The sequence below is a fragment of the Panthera uncia genome (genome assembly GCF_023721935.1).
Source record: "Panthera uncia isolate 11264 chromosome B3 unlocalized genomic scaffold, Puncia_PCG_1.0 HiC_scaffold_1, whole genome shotgun sequence".
Taxonomy (NCBI): Eukaryota; Metazoa; Chordata; class Mammalia; order Carnivora; family Felidae; genus Panthera; species Panthera uncia.
The window spans coordinates 102,537,750-102,556,432 of NW_026057582.1; the positions used below are offsets into that span (position 1 = coordinate 102,537,750).

The window sequence follows — 18,683 nt, forward strand, 5'->3', positions numbered from 1 at the left end:
GCTAAGCTACCTAAATACAGGGAAAAGCACATCCTTTCAAACCTTTGTCCACAATACATGAAGAATAAGGACATGTGGCATTTATCAAGGGCCTACTCCATGGCAGGCATTGTGCTGTGTACTGTTATGTATGCTAATTTAATCCTTCTAACAATCATCTGGAGGTTAGTGCTATTATTATCCCCGTTTTATAGAGGAGGAAACAGAAGTTTGGTAATAGGAAGCAGATTGCCTAAGATTTCTCATTTAAGGAATTGACAGGATTCAGATCCAGTGGCTTCTGAAACTGGAGCCTTCTCTCCATCACCCAGCCATAGTGCCTGCATGAAGGCACCAGCTCAGTTGTATTGAATTACTCTCCACACACAGCAGCCCTTGACATTTTACAGTTACAGTGATGAAATGTACTTTTAAAATTAAAAAAACAGAGGCTCCTGGGTGGCTTAGTCAGTTAAGCATCTGATTCTTGATTTCGACTTGGGCCATGGTCTCGTGGTTCGTGAGATCACGCCCCACATTGGGCTCTATGCTGACAGCGTGAAGCCTGCTTGGGATTCTCTCTCTCCCTCTTTTCCAAATAAATAAATAAACTTAAATTAAAAAAAAAAAAGAATCAAATTAACAAATGAAAATAAATAATAAATAAATAGAATCTAGAAAACCTGTTAGATTCTAATGCACTAAACACCTTGATTCCTCTAGTACATACAGGACCCATCCTGAGTCCTGCCCCCTGATGACCCATTAGTGCACTGTGGTTCACCTTGGTGGTGACCCCAGTACCCTACTATGGGATGAGGGTGAAATCCAATGCAAATGTGTAGGGCTGATACCTGGAGTTGTGCAAGCTGGGTCTTACACAAAGGTGTTTGGGCAGAGCAGAGAGTGGGGCCAAAATCTAGTCGAGTCATGTGCCTTGGAATGAATCATGTCTGACCCACAGATAGGGAGCCCCTTTAAAATTCATCCAAAGCATCACAAAGGCCAGCAGCAGCCCTGCGGAAGCGCTTTGAAACCATCTGATTAAAGAGAACTGTAATCGAGAGTAAAAGAGCAAATGTACGTTTCCTGCTGGCTGATGGTCCGTCTCACTGTGAGCTCTAATGACCTTTAATATTTTGGACTCCCACCTTGGCCCAGCCACCACCAACTGCATGAACCCCTGCCCCCTGCTTCATTTCTAACCCAGTGACTGCACAGCTCAGGAGTGGCCTTCTTTCCTCTGTCCTCCTCACACTCATTATTCCTCCACATAATGGGAAGAAGCATTAAGGGAAATTGCTGGCTAGATGTCTGAGCTCACATACACTTGATGGAACTAATTTATCAGTTAGTAATTGGCATGCACAATGAGGAGTGGAACAGAAAAGTGTGGTCAGTGCCACTGTGTTTTTTCCGAGTGGAAATAGATGGTGGTATCTGAAGCAAGTACAGTGAAATGTTCAACTCTGGCATTCTGGATGCTAGGTAAGTGGGTATTACTGTATTATTCTGGAAGTTTATTTTAAATGCCTTACAGAGCAGCAAATACCAAACAAGAAACTTCTGGGGCGCCTGGGTGGCTCAGTTGTTAAAGCGTCTGACTCTTAATTTCGGCTTTGGTCATGATCTCCCAGGTTTGTGAGATCAAGCCCCATGTCTGTCTCCACGCTGACATCAGGGAGCCTGCTTGGGCTTCTCTCTCTCCCTTTCTCTCTGCCCCTCTTAAACTCACATGTGTGTGTGCTCACTTTCTCTCTACCTCTCTCAAACTTTTTTAAAAAAAAACAAACAATATGGGGCACCTGGGTGGCTCAGTCCGTCGAGCGTCCGACTTCGGCTCAAGTCATGATCTCACGGTTGACGAGTTCAAGCCCTGCGTTGAGCTCTGTGCTGACAGCTCGGAGCCTGGAGCCTGCTTCGGATTCTGTGTCTCCCTCTCTCTCTGCCCCTTCCCTGCTCATGCTCTGTCTCTCTCTGTCTCAAAAATAAATAAACATTAAAAAACAATAAACTTTTTTTTTTTTAAATATCTATTCGTACCTTCTGCCCATTTTTTAATTGGATTATTCAGTTTGGGGGGTGTTGAGATTTTAAGTTCTTTTTTTTTTTTAATGTTTATTTATTTCTGAGACAGAGACAGAGCATGAGTGGGGGAAGGGCAGAGAGAGGGAGACCCAGAATCAGAAGCAGGCTCCAGGCTCTGAGCTGTCAGCATAGAGCCCGATGTGGGGCTCGAACTCACAAACCGTGAGATCATAACCTGAGTTGAAGTCAGTTGCTCAACCGACTGAGCCACCCAGGTGCCCCAACAATAAACTTCTAAAATCCAATATTACAACCATAGCAGAGCTGAACTAAAAAAGAGAAGTAGCCAACAGTAGAGCAGAAGGTGGGAATCTGGACTGTGGTCTGGGACATGGGATTCCTTTCATAGCTCCTTGTTTTAGCTGCTTGAGGTCAAACAAGTTACTCCACCCACCTAAGCCTTGGTTTCTTCGTTTGTATCTACCTGGTAGGATTGTTGTGGGGATTAGATGAAGCTTGGTGAGCTGTTAGTAGAAAGCCTCGCATGTGGGATATTCCCAGTAATGCCTGTGAGGGGCGTCTGGTGGCCCAGTCAGTTGAGCGTCCGACTTTGGCTCAGGTCATGATCTCGTGTGTGTAGGTTTTAGCCCTGCATCGAACTCTGTGCTGACAGCTCGGAGCCTGGAGCCTGCTTTGGATTCTGTGACTCCCTTTCTCTCTGCCCCTCCCTTGCCTCCCCACTCACACACTCTCACTCTCTGTCTCTCAAAAAAATAAAACATTAAAGATTAATAAAAAATAAAATAAATTAATTAAAGAAGTAAGTAAAAATAAATAAATATGGCTCTGCGGCACCCAGTGGGTGGGTTCTCGTGAGCACAGAAGCAACATGACGTTACCTACTAGAGAGGCCTAAGCAGGAATGGTGGTTAGCCATCTGGCTAGGCTTTTTTCTTCTCCTGGACTGGACTAATCACAAACAGAACATCTAGGGCAATGTGAAATCATTTTTGCTTTTATTCCAAATCTATGGTTAGGCCAACAATGCTCCAGGTAGAGAGCAGTTGGATTGGCTTCCTCGAAAGCCTTTGCTCTCAGGCTTCTTTTCTCATCGGTCCTTGGTCCCTTGCTCCACTCCTGTCCCCCTTTCTTCTGAGTTCTTAAGATGCTCCTCTTTGGTTCTTTTGAAAGCTTGACAGTTTGTGAGATTTGCAAAATGCTCACGCCCAACTCAGGATCACGAAACAAATTCCTTAACACTTGGGCCTTGATGAGAGACGAGATGAAGAGCTCCCCAGAGGAACTAACATCCAAGCAAGAGTTCATTAATGAGCAAGTGCTTCTAAAAGTAAAATTGAGTGATGAATAAGGTCTGAGGGTCTAATGTGTAACATGATGACTGTAATTCATGATAGCGAATTATATTAAATAATAGAAAAAAACAAAAAGTAAGTCTCAGCCTGTGTAAAAAGCAAATTTCAGCACGTCTGTCTCTCCCTGTGCATCATCCCAGTCCCCTCCCCACCAGTGCGACCCCTAAAGGAGACACATGTGATTACGTGATGTATCTGTGGCGTGTTTTTTTTGTCTTAAAAGGTGACACAGCTGGCAAGCTACTTCGAGCCCCTGATCTTGGCCGCAGTTGGTGTCGCCTCCAAGATTCTGGACCATCAGCAGCAGATGACTGTGCTGGACCAGACCAAGACGCTCGCAGAATCTGCCCTCCAGATGCTGTATGCAGCCAAAGAAGGTGGAGGAAACCCCAAGGTACAGTTCAGGATTCCAGGGACTCACCTAGGGCCACAGAGAAGCCATGACACATTCCTCCTTGTTGTGTTCCTCCAAGGAAAACTCCTCCAGTTCTCGGTTGATTGTATGTGATTTCCCACGCAAAGATGGGAAATAATCTTCAATTGGCCCTCCCAGGGATCTTTAAGAGGAAAACTAAGAGATCTACATAATGAAGCCTTATTGAGAAGTTGCATTTTCCATGACAGAAGGTGTAGGCAAGCGTCTACAAAGAAAAACATTGTGTGGTGTTTGCAGGAATAAAAACTAATACTGCCCGGCACCTGCTCGGTGGTGACACCCAGCTTGCGCAAAGCAAAGCTCTGTTGTTTTCCAGTGAATGTTATTTCCATTCCCGGTTCTCAAGTTCAAAGCAAAATGTGATGCAAGGTCACCCACGGCATGTGCTTCTATTGCCCTGGGGACAGTCGTTTAATATGGAAATCTCCCTTACCAGTTTGCAGGTAGAATGTTTCCACAGCCAGAGGTATCACCCAGCTACTAAGCGACCAGAGATGGTGACAGCATGCCATCTTTCAGGGTTGATACTTGTGTCAGGGTGATTATTTTACTTGTGAAACCATCACGTACATTGTGAGAAGGCCGGAGGCTCCTCCTGCTCTTGGTACCTTCTAGCAACTGCCTCCACACGGTCTATCTGAACTTAATGGGTCCTCACTTAAGCAGACTAAGTTGTGGGATTACTGACTGGAGAGATTTGTATGGGATACTTGCCTATAGGCTATAGAAATCCATATTATGTATCTATTCTTTTTAGTGTGCTTTGTTGCATTTCTAAGGTCTTTACAGGGACAACATGGCACAGCAGGGACGACTCTAGATTGAGAGGCAGAATCACAAATGGGTCCTCTCAGAGCTCACAGTTACTGAGCGCTGACGCTGTGTCACCCCTTACACCTCATATCCTCTTGATATTTGATCATCATAAAAATCCCATGGTGTGAGAAGGTTCCCATTGGACAGATGTGGAAACTGAGACTGGTTAGGTGAGTTGTCCCACGTCACAGAAGAGGTGGACGTGGAGTCAGGACGGAGCCTGCACCCTGTGAAGGCACAGGCCGACTGCCCAAAGCAAAGGCTGGAGAGAGGTCGAGGAAAGTTGCAGGAGAGAGGCCACATGTGACAAGTTGGTCTCACAAAAAGAAATTACCTGGTACATAAGGGCGGTCAGGGGCGTGCCAGAAAGAAGGAACAGTATATGCAAAGGTGTACGTGGGGTTATAAAAGGATTGTGATACCTTTAGAAAATAGCATGCAGTCTGGTGTATATGGAATGTGCTGAAAGTGGGGCCATCAGGGTGGGAGGATAGACTGGGCCGTGTTGTGACTCGTCTCCTCACACTGTACACAGGTTGGGCTTTGTTGTGAGTAGTGGGGATGACAACCCCACCAGAGTTCAGAAACACCGCTCCCGTAGCACCATGCATACTATCTTAGACTTGGGTTTTCCGTGTGCATTTTTACCCGTCATGCATCTGGCAACTATTAAGAGCCTAATTCTTGGGATGCTAAAAATATTGAGAGCCAGCCATTGCCCTCAAGTTGTTCCCAGTGTTCTGGACAAAAAATAAGTCTCGTTGCTGAAATGGCAAGGTCAAACCACAAGAACAAGAACACCCTTTTGACTGATGGATGAATGATAGTTGCCTCTGAGTTGGGCCAGCCTCTTTTGCACCTGCCCCAAACTGGAGAAGCCAGGATTTGCCTTCCAGACCCAGTTCTGGGTTGTCTTTTCTCCAGGGCTGAGTGCCACATGTCTCCCCCCTGACCTGAGAGGCTTTTATTCCCAGCAGAGTAATTGGAATTAGGAATTTTCTGGGGGCTATTTTAACATTTTTTTTTTATTTTGAGAGAGAGACAGAGAGAGAGAGGGGAGAGGCAGAGAGAGGGGGGGAGAAAGAATCCCAAGCAGGCTCCACTATGCTATCAGCACAGAGCCCGGCGTGGGGCTCAATCTCATGAACTCAGAGATCATGACCTGAGCCAAAACCAAGAGTCGGATGCTTAACCAGCTGAGCCACCCAGGTGCTCCACGTTTTCTGGGTTTTTAAGATATTAGCCCATCTATTTGGACTACAAGTTCAGAGCTCCATGTGGAATTCTGTTCTATACCAAGAAACTCACAATTGGGAGTGTGTGTAGTGAGCACTGTAAGCTTTATAATGACATCACCTGCTTGAAAATGGTAGCTGGACATGAGAGTGGAACAGTTTTCAGCGAATGACCTGAAGCATTGGCCACAAGCTGAGACATGCTTGGTGGGAGCAAGGTGGCTACATGTGTGTTTCCACTGACTGGCATCCTTCGGCCCATGCTCTGTCTATAGACCCTGCCAGGCTTGTCGCAGAGGATGCCTAAGATACTACAAGTTGGCTTTTAGGTCCTTTCCTAAGAAGCCTGATGCGTGGACTTAATCACTTTGGCCGCTATTCTTTGGGCGAATATTCCGTAGGTGTTACTTGCTAAGTCTTCAGTGATGCATGTGTGTGTTAGATGTTGTGGGTCGTTGCTTGCCCAGGAAATACGGTTAAATGATGATCAGTGGCTTTGATGCGGTGACAAAGAGGATAAGCTTTGGGTCCAACATAATTGAATTCATTTCTTTGCTTCCTCATCTAGACAGCGGGGTTGATAATGAATACCTCTCAGGGAGAGTTGTAGAGATTGACTGAGATAATGTGCCTGACGCAGTAGGTATTCCAAGAAAGAAAAAAGTGACCTCCCCGGACCCTGCTGTTAATGAGTCATATGATTACAAGGAATTTGCTGGGTAGCCTCCCCCTTGCCCCGCGGAGTCCCCTCCTGCTCTCATTCTCTACCCCTAAGTTCTCCCTTCTGTACTCACCCCTACCCCACCCAGTTCCCTCCTACATCCTCCTTGAAGGGCCCCTCCTGCTTCTTCTGCCTGAGACCCTCCAGCGTATCCACAGCCCTGCGCACTGTGGGGCATTTCTAATTATTAGTGGGGTTTTTTCCCTTCTGCTAACATTGACATCTGTCTCCCAACCCCCTGTAGCCTTCTCCCATTTTCCAAATTCCTGTGATGTCTGTGCCCGCTTTACTGGGCTTTGTAGTTGAAGCACTGTCCTACAGAAATCAGACTCCCTTGGAAGTAGACTTCAGACGTGTTTCCAAAAAAGAACCGAGTCTGATGTTTCTCCCGTGTTGTGCTGTGAGGAACAGTAACAAGGAGCCCCTCCGGAATCTAAAATAATGAAGGGTCTTTGTTGAGCCTTCTGACTCCACTTCCCAGATTGCTGTTGGACTGAAGCATGCCCTCGTTGAGCGCCTACTGTGTCTTTGCATTCCTGACACTGGTGTGCACAGGTGGCCTGCGGGATGATAGGGACGTGGCCGTGTGGCGGAGATGAGGTTTGTCGTTGGAGGCACAGGAAGCAGCCCTGGGAGAGGCTTGGGGTAACTGGAGGAGGCTTCACAGACTCTCAGCTGACCGTTTAAGGGCCTGGGACTTAACGCGTGCAGAGTGAAGGGGAGCAGGCCCGGCGAGCTTCTCGTGCAAGCAGATGAGAAGGTGATCGTTTCTCAGGCAGCCGAGAGCAAGGGCGTGTTTTTGTGGGTTTGGATGCCCCAGTGTGGAGAAAGCGTTGTTTACGTTTTCGGAGTTCGGAGAGCAGTTCTGTGATTTACTGCTGCCGCCCCCAAAACTTGCTTCTCGTACCTTCCTCAGCCCATATGGGAAGGCACACGCTTGGCGGGAAATACTCACTTCTCACCTGGAAACACTCACTCGACTTTAATGTGGGGGTGCAGAATCGCTGACACTTTTGTGCCACCAGTGATCGTCTCATTTGAAGTGAGATTTAGAGAAATACGCACCGTCCAATTTTGCCTTCTTTTATCAATGAAAACGTCTTTGTATAGGGGCTCTCTCTAGAGGGTAACGTGCAAGAAATGTCACCTTTCAGGCTTTTGTCATCAAAATAAAGCAATCTGCACATGTTGTGTTTTACCTTCTCTGTACCAGGAAATCAGCGATCAACCTAAATTACCAGTTTCCTCCATCACATCCCTGATAGTTTTGCATCCTGACACGTTTGCCTCAAGACAACCACCTGTGATCTGACCGTTCAGACCTCTTCTTGATTCTTGAGACTTTTCAATTCTGCAGACTTAGCCAGTTCCTGTGGCTCACACAGCCACCTCTTAGAATTCTTCTCTTTCAGTTAGTCAAGAGAGTTAGATTTAGGGGTGCCTGGGTGGCTTAGTTGGTTGAGCATCCTACTTCATCTCAGGTTATGATTTCGGGGGTCGTGATTTTGAGCCCCGCATCAGGTTCACTGCTATAAGCATGAAGCCTGCTTCCTATCCTCTGTCCCTTCTCTCTCTGCCCCTCCCCACTGGCATGCGTGCATTCTCCCTCCCTCCCTCTCTCTCTTTCTCTCTCTCTCTCTTTCTCAAAAATAAATAAAAATATTAAAACAAGAAAAAAAGTTACCATTCACCTTCTCTTACTGGCCTACTTACCTTCTCATCCACCAAAGTGAAAATGTCATTTCTTGGACCTTTGGAAGGGTCGTCTCCCCCTGAGGTATGTCAGGGCAGCCATGGCCGCTGCCTGGGTGACCTCAATGCCTGGAGCAGTGCAATTCTAGAAATAACTCGCTGGCATCAGTTCCGATTTCCCAGTTTAAGAGCATTGTCCTCAATTCAGGCACCCGACCTAAGTTCCAGGGTTCCCGGGCCATCCTCACTGTGACCTGATGGTTACAAATTCAAGGGATTCTCAGTACCCTTCAGGTTCAATAATTTGCTAGAATGACTCAGAGAACTCAGGAGACTTCTCTACTTACTGTTACAGTTTTGATATAAAGGAATACAAACCAGCCGAAAGAAGAGACCCAGAGGTGAGGTCTGGGGGGTGCCTGAACATGTCCCAAGGAGGTGTCACCCTCCCAGCTTATTGACATGCATCACCAACCAGAGAGGGCTCACTCCAGCTTCGCTGTGCAGTTTTACTGGGATTTCAGTATGTAGGCTTGATTGATTGGTTTTAGTCCTATGACCCGTGATTCAGTCTCCAGCCCCATCCTGTCCGCAGAGGTCAGGCTGGCATTATGTTGCTCAAAGCCACAGCCCTCTAATCACACGGTTGGTCTTTCCAGCACGACCAGCCCCCCATCCTGAAATTGCCCACTGGCCACCATGAGTCACCTCCTTAGCATAAACTAATGTGTAGTCCAGGGGGCCCACCGGGAATAACAGGCAATCCTTGATCTTGGAAAGGCCAAGTCTCCCTCCCAGGAACCTAGAGCACAGATCAGCCAGATATTTTACTGCTTCACACTGGGTGAGTTTCCAGGGTCGGGCTCAGCTGGTGGCAAGCTACCAGGTGTTGGAAGGTACACGCAAGCTCGGCCCTGGGGAGCTCCAGGGAGCAGATTGGAGAACTGTGACTGGCAACACATTCATGGGCAAGAGTGGAGCCCACGATGGCAGATAGAGCTGAGAGACTAGAGGCCGGGCTATTGCTGAAATGCAGAAGCAGGCACTGAATGATGGGGACCCAGCCAACTCGGGTAACAGTAGCAAGTCCTGAGGCCCCTTGCCTTTGCCACATGATACTTGTGAGGCTTTACCTTAATTTAAAAGCACCCCATTTGGGGGGAAAGGCGGAAACTTCCCTTTGTAGATGGCAAATTCCCTACATTAGTGGTTTTTTTCCTAGTAGCGCTGATAAATTTGACCTGATCTGACCATCTGCTCATTTTCCTTGTGACCAGTGGTATCGTTTCAGCAGATGGCCCGCTGGTGGGTGGCATTTGTCATCCACCAGATCCGGAAGCTTTAGTACTTAAGCTCCCATTTTCAGACTGTGACTGTCAGAGGGGGTCCCTGGCAGGGACATGGTCCAACCCTCCCCTTCCAGTGGGCTGTGAGGATGAACGGGACCTGAATCACAGTGGTGAGCACAGTGCCTGGCACAGAGGAGTCCCTAGGGAATGTTAGCAGCTGCCTGCTGTTCCTGCTGTCACGTGCTTTGACATTTACTGTTATTCCTGGTCCCCTGCCTGTCACCTAGAACGAAGCAGTGACTGTCAAATGCAAAAATACCTGACCCGAGATATAAGAACACGGGTTATGAAACTAGTTGGAAAGTCACATCGGGTCCACAGGCTGGCTCCTACATTGTATAAAGTACACACCAGCCCTTGGCATCTTGCTCGCATCCCCAGGAACATCGTTGGGTATTCTTGACCCAGTCAGAAGAGCTGGAGCAGGTCACTGCAGCCCGAGGGAGCCCAGTTGATGGTTCAAGGTAGGAAGGAAGGGCCACGTTCTGTTCTGACTTCCCACAAGCCCCGTCTCCACTGTCAGCTCACCATCCGTGCCTGTTCAGCATGAAAACAGATGGTTCCATTAATTTCTAAACAAGCCTCTCCAGAGGGGAAATTGGCACCAACAACCTGTGAAGGTTATCCTTTTAAAAAAATTATGCGTGAAGGTAAAAAATTAATGTGTCACCCTTTACATCAGCCCCACCTGGTGACTTGATCAGACCCTTCATTTCCTCTGAATACCGTGCTTCTAGAAGGAAGCAGAGCCCACTGTTGGCAAGGAGCACACAGTCTAGTTGGAGAAGGGGCAGGAGCTGTGCATCAGGCACCGTGTCAGACCCTTCACACACAGTGTTTGGGCTCATCTTCACAGTCCACGTTCCCTCCTGCCTCTGGACCTTGGTACAGGCTGTGTCCTCTGCCTGGAAGCCTCTCCCTTTTCTCCCATCCTCACCCCGTCAACTCTGCTAGACTCTGGATTGTTCATCCAGGTCTCTGCTTCAACAGGAACACCACCTATGAGAAGTCTTGTCTGGCCCCAAGGTTGCATTAGGAGCGCTCCTTAGGGGCTGTAGCAGTTCACTGCTGCTCCAAACAAGCCATCCTAAAACTTAGTGACTTCAGACACACCATTTTAGTATGCTCTCTGGTGGATCTGCAGGTGGACTGAGCTCAGCAAGGTAGTTCTCATTCAGTCCCTCCTGCCATTGAAGCCAGATGGTGACTGGGGCTTAAATGACTGGACGCTCCATCACTCCCCGGCGCTTGAGCTGAAATCAGATGTTGAGGCGGCTGGGGCTCCATGGGCAGCCCTTTCTCGCTCTGTGTGGCCGGCATACAGCCTCAAGATAGCCGGCCTTACCCAGTGGCCGAGGACCTCACAGGAACATCTCCTGAGAGAGCAGGGCAGTACTTGTATTGTTTTTCATTATTGAGCCTCTTTTCCCAATGTTCTTTTCTCTGAGGCCTTTGTCTCTTTATGACTGTTTGACTCCAGAGATGCTTCTCGGGGCTACAGAAATCCCAGAGAAAGCTGACGGGAGGACGACAAGAAGGCTGCTGGAGGAGGTGGTATTTAGGCTGGGCCTTGAAAGAGGGCTGGGATTTGCATGGAGGGAAGAAAAGAGGCAAACTCAATAGAACCAGCTGCTACAGGCCTCAGGTGAGAGGGTGCAGCTGTGAGGAGGCTTCCAGATGGCCGCCAGGACCATACCAGGGAAGCAGGTCAGGGGGAAGAAGTCCCAAGAGGGAGGCTGCCTGGCTGCCCCCATGGAAGGCCCGTGAAGTAGAGAAGATGGCCACTAGTCTGGGCAAGCCACAATGGTCAATGATTCGCGTTTGCCTCCTGACACAGTTGCCTCAAGGTAACCATCCGTGAGGTGCGTGTTTCACCTCCCAGCAGATGTCATTGTGGAAGGCCTCCTCTCGTTTGGCACACTTTCAGTTCCATACAAAGCCAGTTCCCATGGCTCACACAGCCCCTTCTAAAAATTCTTCTCTTCAGTTAATCGGTCAAGAGTTACCGTTGACCCTCGCTCAGTAGCTTCCTTGCCTTCTCATCCACCCAAGTGAAGGTGCGATCTCTTGGGCCTTTGGAAAGGTCTTTGCTCCTGAAATACGTCAGGACAGCCACGGCCATTGCATGGGTGGCCCCAGCGCCTGGAACCTCACCATTCTCACACTGACCACCTGACATTAGGTCAAGCTTCCCTAGGCTCAGGCACCTACTAGACTCCTCTTATTATAAATATACGGTGATGCAGCCATATCATCTCACCAGAATTTGGCAGAGCGTTGTTACCATTATTCCCATCGTGCTGAGGAAGCAAAGGCCAGGACCACTTAGCTAGTTAGGGATGGATCTGGAGCTAGAACCCAGCTTTTCTGATGCCAGGACCTTGGTTCTTTGTCCTGCATCTTACTTCCACTGGAGGTGTTTTTCAGGGAGCCTGCCACTACCATTGGTTCATCTTTTCATTCATGTATTCAACCAGCGCCTACTCTGTGCTTGTCCTGCATGTAGCAAGCCTGTGGTCATTAGAGCCTCTCCAAGTGTGGGTCAGGGGGGAACTCGTGAGCGCTCGCGACTCTGCCTGTGGAATGAACATCTGTCCCTGGAGATCTTGGCTCACTCGTCCCTCCAACCTCATGACAGTGTAATTTGTGACATAATTCCCAAACCTGTTCATCTTTCTGCAGATTTGTTTGTTCGCCATATACTTAAATTTACGTGATCCAGTCTTAAGGAATGGTAGGGTATCGGGCAGCTTTGAACAGAAGTGCATTTGTTGTGAACACTTTTTTCCTTTATGTTAGTTTTTTTTATTATTTTCTTAACATTTTACTTTTTTAATATAATTTATTGTCAAATTGGTTTCCATACACAGCCAGTGCTCATCCCAACAGGTGCCCTCCTCAATGCTCATCACCCACTTTCCCCTCTCCCCCACCTCCATCAACCTTCAATTTGTTCTCAGTATTTAAGAGTTTCTTATGGTTTGCCTCCCTCCTTCTCTGTAACTTTTTTTTCCCTTCCCCTCCCCCATGGTCTTCTGTTAAGTTTCTCCACATTAGTGAAAACATGGTATCTGTCTTTCTCTGCCTGACTTATTTCACTTAGCATAATACCCTCCAGTTCCATCCACATTGCTGCAAATGGTCAGATTTCATTCTTCCTCATTGCCAAGTAGTATTCCATTAAATATATAAATCACATCTTTATCCATTCGTCAATTGATGGCCATTTAGGCTCTTTCCATAATTTAGCTATGAAAGTGCTGCTATAAACATTGGGGTACAAGTGCCCCTATGCATCAGCACTCCTGTACCCCTTGGGTAAATTCCTAGCAATGCTATTTCTGGGTCATAAGTAGATCTATTTTTAATTTTTTGAGGAACCTCCACACTGTTTTCCAGAGCGGCTGCACCAGTTTGCATTCCCACCAACAGTTTAAGAGGATTCCCGTTTCTCCACATCCTCTCCAGCATCTATAGTCTCCTGATTTGTTCATTTTACCCACTCTGAGCAGCGTGAGGTGGTATCTCAGTGTGGCTTTGATTTGTATTTCCCTGATGATGAGTGACGCTGATCATCTTTTCGTGTTTCTGTTTGCCATCTGGATGTCTTCTTTGGAGAAGTGTCTATTCATGTTTTCTGCCCATTTCTTCACTGGAATATTTGTTTTTCGGGTGTGGAGTTTGGCGAGTTCTTTATAAAGAATTCACATTTTATTGATCTCTGAGACAGAGTGTGAGTAGGGGAGGGGCAGAGAGGCAGGGAGACACAGAATCTGAAGCAGGCTCCAGACTATGAACTGTCAGAACAGAGCCTGACGCGGGGCTCAAACCCACGAACCATGAGATCATGACCTGAGCCAGAGTCGGACGCTTAACTGACTGAGCCATACAGGCACCCCGTGTTGTTTTTTTTTTTTAATTAAACCCATCAGCTTATATATTTGGGAATCTGTGGCATTCTCTTTCTGCTACACTGAACGCACTAACTTAAAACTGGTCCTGTCTCAAGATGCTGTTTCATATATTGCAATTTTTCCTTTTAAATTGTAAAGAGATCTTTTTCTATTTTCCCTTCTGATTTTTAATGATTTCGCACACAAACGTACCCACATAATAAAAGGAAAAACCCAGAATACATTATTGTGCTCCATAATGGAGATACAGTTTTGTATTGTGTCTTTTGAAGGTTATACTTAAAAGTAGTGAAGTGATTCTGAGGAAACTGAGCACCATTTTCTTCTGTTTATGGAAATTTCCCACAATCCTCTTTCCCCTTTGCTTTCTCAGGCCCAGCACACCCACGACGCCATCACAGAGGCCGCCCAGCTCATGAAGGAGGCTGTTGATGACATCATGGTGACACTGAATGAAGCAGCTAGCGAAGTGGGGCTCGTGGGAGGCATGGTCGATGCCATTGCAGAGGCCATGAGCAAGGTACGCCTGGGCATCCACGTGTTCACCTTCACCCCTTGACCCCATCTCCTCCTCAGTTTCCCTCAGACGTGATCCCCAAGCGCTTTTCTCTAAGGAGTGGTCGGTCACAGTGAATATCAGTGAGCCTCCTCTTGAGGGTTCTGATAAATGTATACATTTTCTATCCTCTGTCCACCATAGTATTCATCCCTTATTATTCCTTCTTTACTTTTTTAGGCCACTCTCACCCTGTCTTTCAGTTTTATGCAAGGGAAAGAAAATGGAGATGGAGAAGGTATCACTGGCTCCTTCACTTATAAAATGGAAATAATTATTTACCTCCCCTGTTGACCTCACAGAGATGTCATGGGGAACAAACAGCAAAGTGAAATAGTGAAGTGATTCCCAAGCGCTAGTCTTTGGAATGGCTACTTAGGAATCACAGGGAGCACGTTCCAAGACCCTACCCTAGCGATAATCAGTTGGAATCTCTGTGGGGTTGAGCCTAGGAATCTCTCTATATTTTTTTAATGTTTATTTAATTTTGAGAGAGAGACAGAGCATGAGCAGGGGAGGGGCAGAGAGAGAGGGAGACACAGAATCTGAAATAGGCTCCAGGCTCTGAGCTGTCAGCATGGATCCCAATGTGGGGCTCAAACCCACAAACCGTGAGATCATGACCTGAGCTGAAGTCCGCCGCTTAACTGACTGAGCCACCCAGGTGCCCCGGAATCTCTGTATTTTTTATATCTCCCCATGGTTTTGGTATCTACAAATGCAGAAACCACTGAAGTAGTATGTGTGAAAGCCTGTAGTGAACTCTTGTGGGCAACGGGCATAGGAGATAATGTGAGAATTATTTCTCCTGCAATGACCCCTCCGTTGACTTGGATCAGTAGAGAAGTAAGACTGGAGAGTGTCTCCTGCTTTTTCCCCAAGGAATCCTTCACTCGTCTTATCCATTTGATAGTCATTAAAATTAACAATTGTTTGTCAATATCTAATTGCCATTCTGGGATAGCACAGCCAAGAACTTAAGATTTTGTCTGTGTTTTGAAATGTCCATTGTCAGACTGTGAGTACATTATTACAGTTTTTCAGGATAATAAGTGGTCTTTAATTGCTAATTTAGAGAAGATTGGTTGGTTCATATCTCCATAAAGAGGTGATAGCCCGAAGCTGTAATTAGGATAATTCTCCTTAAACATCACAATCCAGGCTGAGATGCTGGGGCTCCTTCAGAGACCCCAGGCGTGCCTTGTCAGAGCCCTCCAGTAATTTCTGCTGTGGGCTTCTCGTGCCTCAAATATGGACAGTTTGGCAGAAAATGAGTGAAGTTCCCCTCTTTCTAAAGGCCTTTGGGTAAGTCTCTATGGGTTTGTTTGGCTTCCAGGAGTCAGAACACCAGAACTTTGAAAGTAAGCCATGTGCCTACCAAGGTTATTAAATAATGGAGCTCAGGTTTTCTCAATACAAATTAGAAATTCAAATGATAACCTTCTTCTTCCTAGGAGAAGGTGTTTTCCAGAATCACCCCAATGATGGGGAAGGGTTCCACCAATCCCTGGAATGTGGAAGTCAGATTCTTGAAGTCTTTTTTTTTTTTGATAGCCTTTGAGCCTTACCATATTGTGACGGCTTTTCAGCAAAGAAAGCAGCTCTTGTACTGGCTGTTGTCAGTCGTTTGACAGCTGCTCTCTCACTCAGCCCAGGACACACTTGATTCTCTCTGAAGGACTGGGGAGAGAAGTGCAGTGTGAACTGATAGCAATAATTAGGAACTGCTAATGACACGACCCACAGAGGCCGGGAACAAAGGGGTTTTTTTCCTCAGTTCCACAGGGTATACAAGTAGGGTTTTATTGGTACCCCTACACTCGGACCTACCCAGACCTGCCAGCCAAAGCCCAGTGAACCACCTAGTGCCTCTTCCCCATTCTCCTTTCGTTCAGCTCACCCCAAACTGCCCATCACTGCACACTTTGGGCTAAGTGATATTCCAGATCCTTTGAACCCCTAAGCCTTGAAGTATTAGGATTGGCACACATTCTTAGTCCTGGTTATTTGGTTACATTATTGATACACTGTTAGCATCATCGTCTGAACTTCTTAAAGCCATTGAGCGACTGGCGGAAAAAAACCAACGTGCACCCAAAGTTGATTCTAACGTGGATACAGTTTACACCACTTTTGGTGCTTCTGCTGTGGAGGTTCTTTTTGGAATTCTCTCTCCATGTCTAAGCACCAGAAGGTTTGGGTTAATATGAAGCAATCAACTTTCTGGTCTACCTGGGATAAAGAACTCAAGCCCTCTGAACCTCGATTTCCTCATTCAATGAGGTTAGTGGCCCTCGGCCTTGGGACTCTTGTGACCCACTGCCTTTTCTTTGTTTGAGTTTTTGTTTGGGTTATTAGATGGTGGTGGTGGTGGTTTATTCTTTTTGATCAGGGATGGAGATGAAAACAAAAAAACCTGCTATCTGCATCACTACTGTTTCCTGCAAGAAAGGTTATGTTAACATCCCCCTCAAAAAAAGTAGGAAGGCTATAATTAAAATATAATGGAAAGTTCTTTAAACTAAAGAAATCTGGAATCCAAAAATTCGGCCCCTTTGATCTTAATTGTGTCATTGTCTTCAGATTGGTAAGTTTGTCACAGTAGCCTGAAGCCCCTGTGTTCCCAGCTGCCCTCCAGCTCCAGCATCCTGGTGTGTTTGTGGTTAGGCCACATTTCGTATGAAGTCTCCCAGCACATTGCTGGACACTTAGAAGATGCCCAGTCAGTCTCTACAGAGAGAAGGAGTCCACAACTCAGTCCTCATTTGACCAACAGGGTCCCCATAGTGCATTGGAGACTTAGAAAGCAGCTCTATCCTTGGCAAGGAAGCCTAGACAAATCCACCCTGGGGTTTGTGCTGAGGCTTTGATGGCATTTATATTCCCGAACTGTGCGGCCATATCACACATAGGCTGTAGTGATATGCCCCCTGGTCTCTGCCCAGACTTCAGACTGTCTGTCATTGCCTGCCCCGGACCCCACGTTTTTCCCATGATCTCAGGGTTCTTCATCAGACAGACAAGCTTCATCCCCATGCTCTCAACAGCCCCTCTTCTGTTCACTATACTCCCTCTACCTGTATTCGTTTCTCTTTCCTCTACGTCCTTACCTGGAATACCTTTCTGCAGTCAGTGGCGACAGTAGCGATGATGATGGTGGTAGACATGGGTTGCCTTTCTCATCGTCATAGTGCTCATTGACATCATCATCATCATCATCATCATCTTCATTATCCTGGTCATCATCTCTTCCTTCATCTCACTTGATGTGCCCTACAACAGCCTGACGCTAGGAAGTCTCCACTGAAGGACCTGAGACTCAGAGTATAAGCGACCAGCTTGAGGCCCCCTCACAAGCCCTGGAACCAGGGCTTCTGAACCAGTATGCCCCCAACCCTTCAAGGGACAGAGTCACTGTCCCACTTGTTCCACCTCTTCCCCCCACAGTGATGTCTGCCATTTGTCAATTCCTGTTGCTTTCAGTCAGATGAGCAGCAAGTTGTTCCTAGTGGTTCCAATTCCTTGTCTTCCCCAACCTAGATCAGAAGTGAGAGTTCGAGGGTGTACACTCTGTGGGCTACACCAGTCCTAGGGAAGCCATTCAGGATGTAGATTCTGCCTCCTCTCCTGAGTCATCTTCTGTCATTCTGTGCTTCCCTAGAAGTGTCTGGCTCATGCCCACTGCCATATGCTTGAACTCTAACCCTGCTTCTTGGAACATCTTCCCCACCTTTTGTGTGTGGCAGACTCCTCCCCTGGTAAGAGTTGGCAGAAATGCCCTTCCTCTGGAGTGCCCTCCCTCTCCTCTCAGACAAGGCTTGGGACCTCCTTGCCTCTGTACCCCGAGTGCCATCTTGGCACTTCTGTTAAAGTCCTTATCGCCAAAGCTGAGGGATGCTGTTGACTCTAAGCCAAAGAAATTCTGTGGGCATCTCCATTTTCAAAGTTCTGATTCTAATAAAATACAGTCCATCCTTCAACTGTCCTCTCCTGACATGTGGGTGCTTATTTCTCTCCTCTGTAGCTGGATGAAGGCACTCCTCCAGAACCAAAGGGAACATTTGTCGACTATCAGACGACTGTGGTTAAATACTCCAAAGCCATTGCGGTAACAGCTCAGGAAATGGTAAGAGGAAAAGAGCTGCCCCACCCACTGTTGGTTGCCCTGTTGTCCTCCACTACCACCACTGAGTCATCAAATCAGGGTCTGTGTTGGAGAGAGATGACTCCATGTTTCTCGTTCCTTATGGGCCCCAGCTCTGTGCTTTATCTGTGATCTCTCCGGCTGCCTATGGTCTAGACGCCCCCGTCTGTGGGAGCTCTGATTTCATGGAAAAGCTGCAAGAGGGAATTACAGATAATTGAGACTTGGGCATGAGGACAGGGGAGCAAAGGAGGGAGAGAAAATGAGAAGGAAGTTGGAGGTAAGGGGAAAGAAAGAAATCCTATCTGCCTCGCCAAGGACTGGACGTGTTTTATCAAGTTACAGTATAAGAGAAGACACATGGGGGTAGTACAGAATGTCTAATGGAATCAAGCTACAGTATGTGGACAATAAGATATGCTAGTCTGTCAGGCACAATG

At 47.1% G+C, this 18,683-nt stretch overlaps 1 protein-coding gene across 1 annotated transcript in view; it reads left to right on the forward strand.

Annotated features, from left to right (window-relative positions):
- TLN2 (talin 2) overlaps positions 1–18,683 on the forward strand; it is a 438,163-nt gene that overhangs the window by 358,348 nt on the left and 61,132 nt on the right. Inside the window, exons 42-44 of the mRNA XM_049613732.1 lie at positions 3,604–3,774; positions 13,917–14,063; positions 18,124–18,225. Coding sequence (XP_049469689.1) covers positions 3,604–3,774; positions 13,917–14,063; positions 18,124–18,225 — 420 coding nt within the window. The remainder of the gene's footprint in view (positions 1–3,603; positions 3,775–13,916; positions 14,064–18,123; positions 18,226–18,683) is intronic.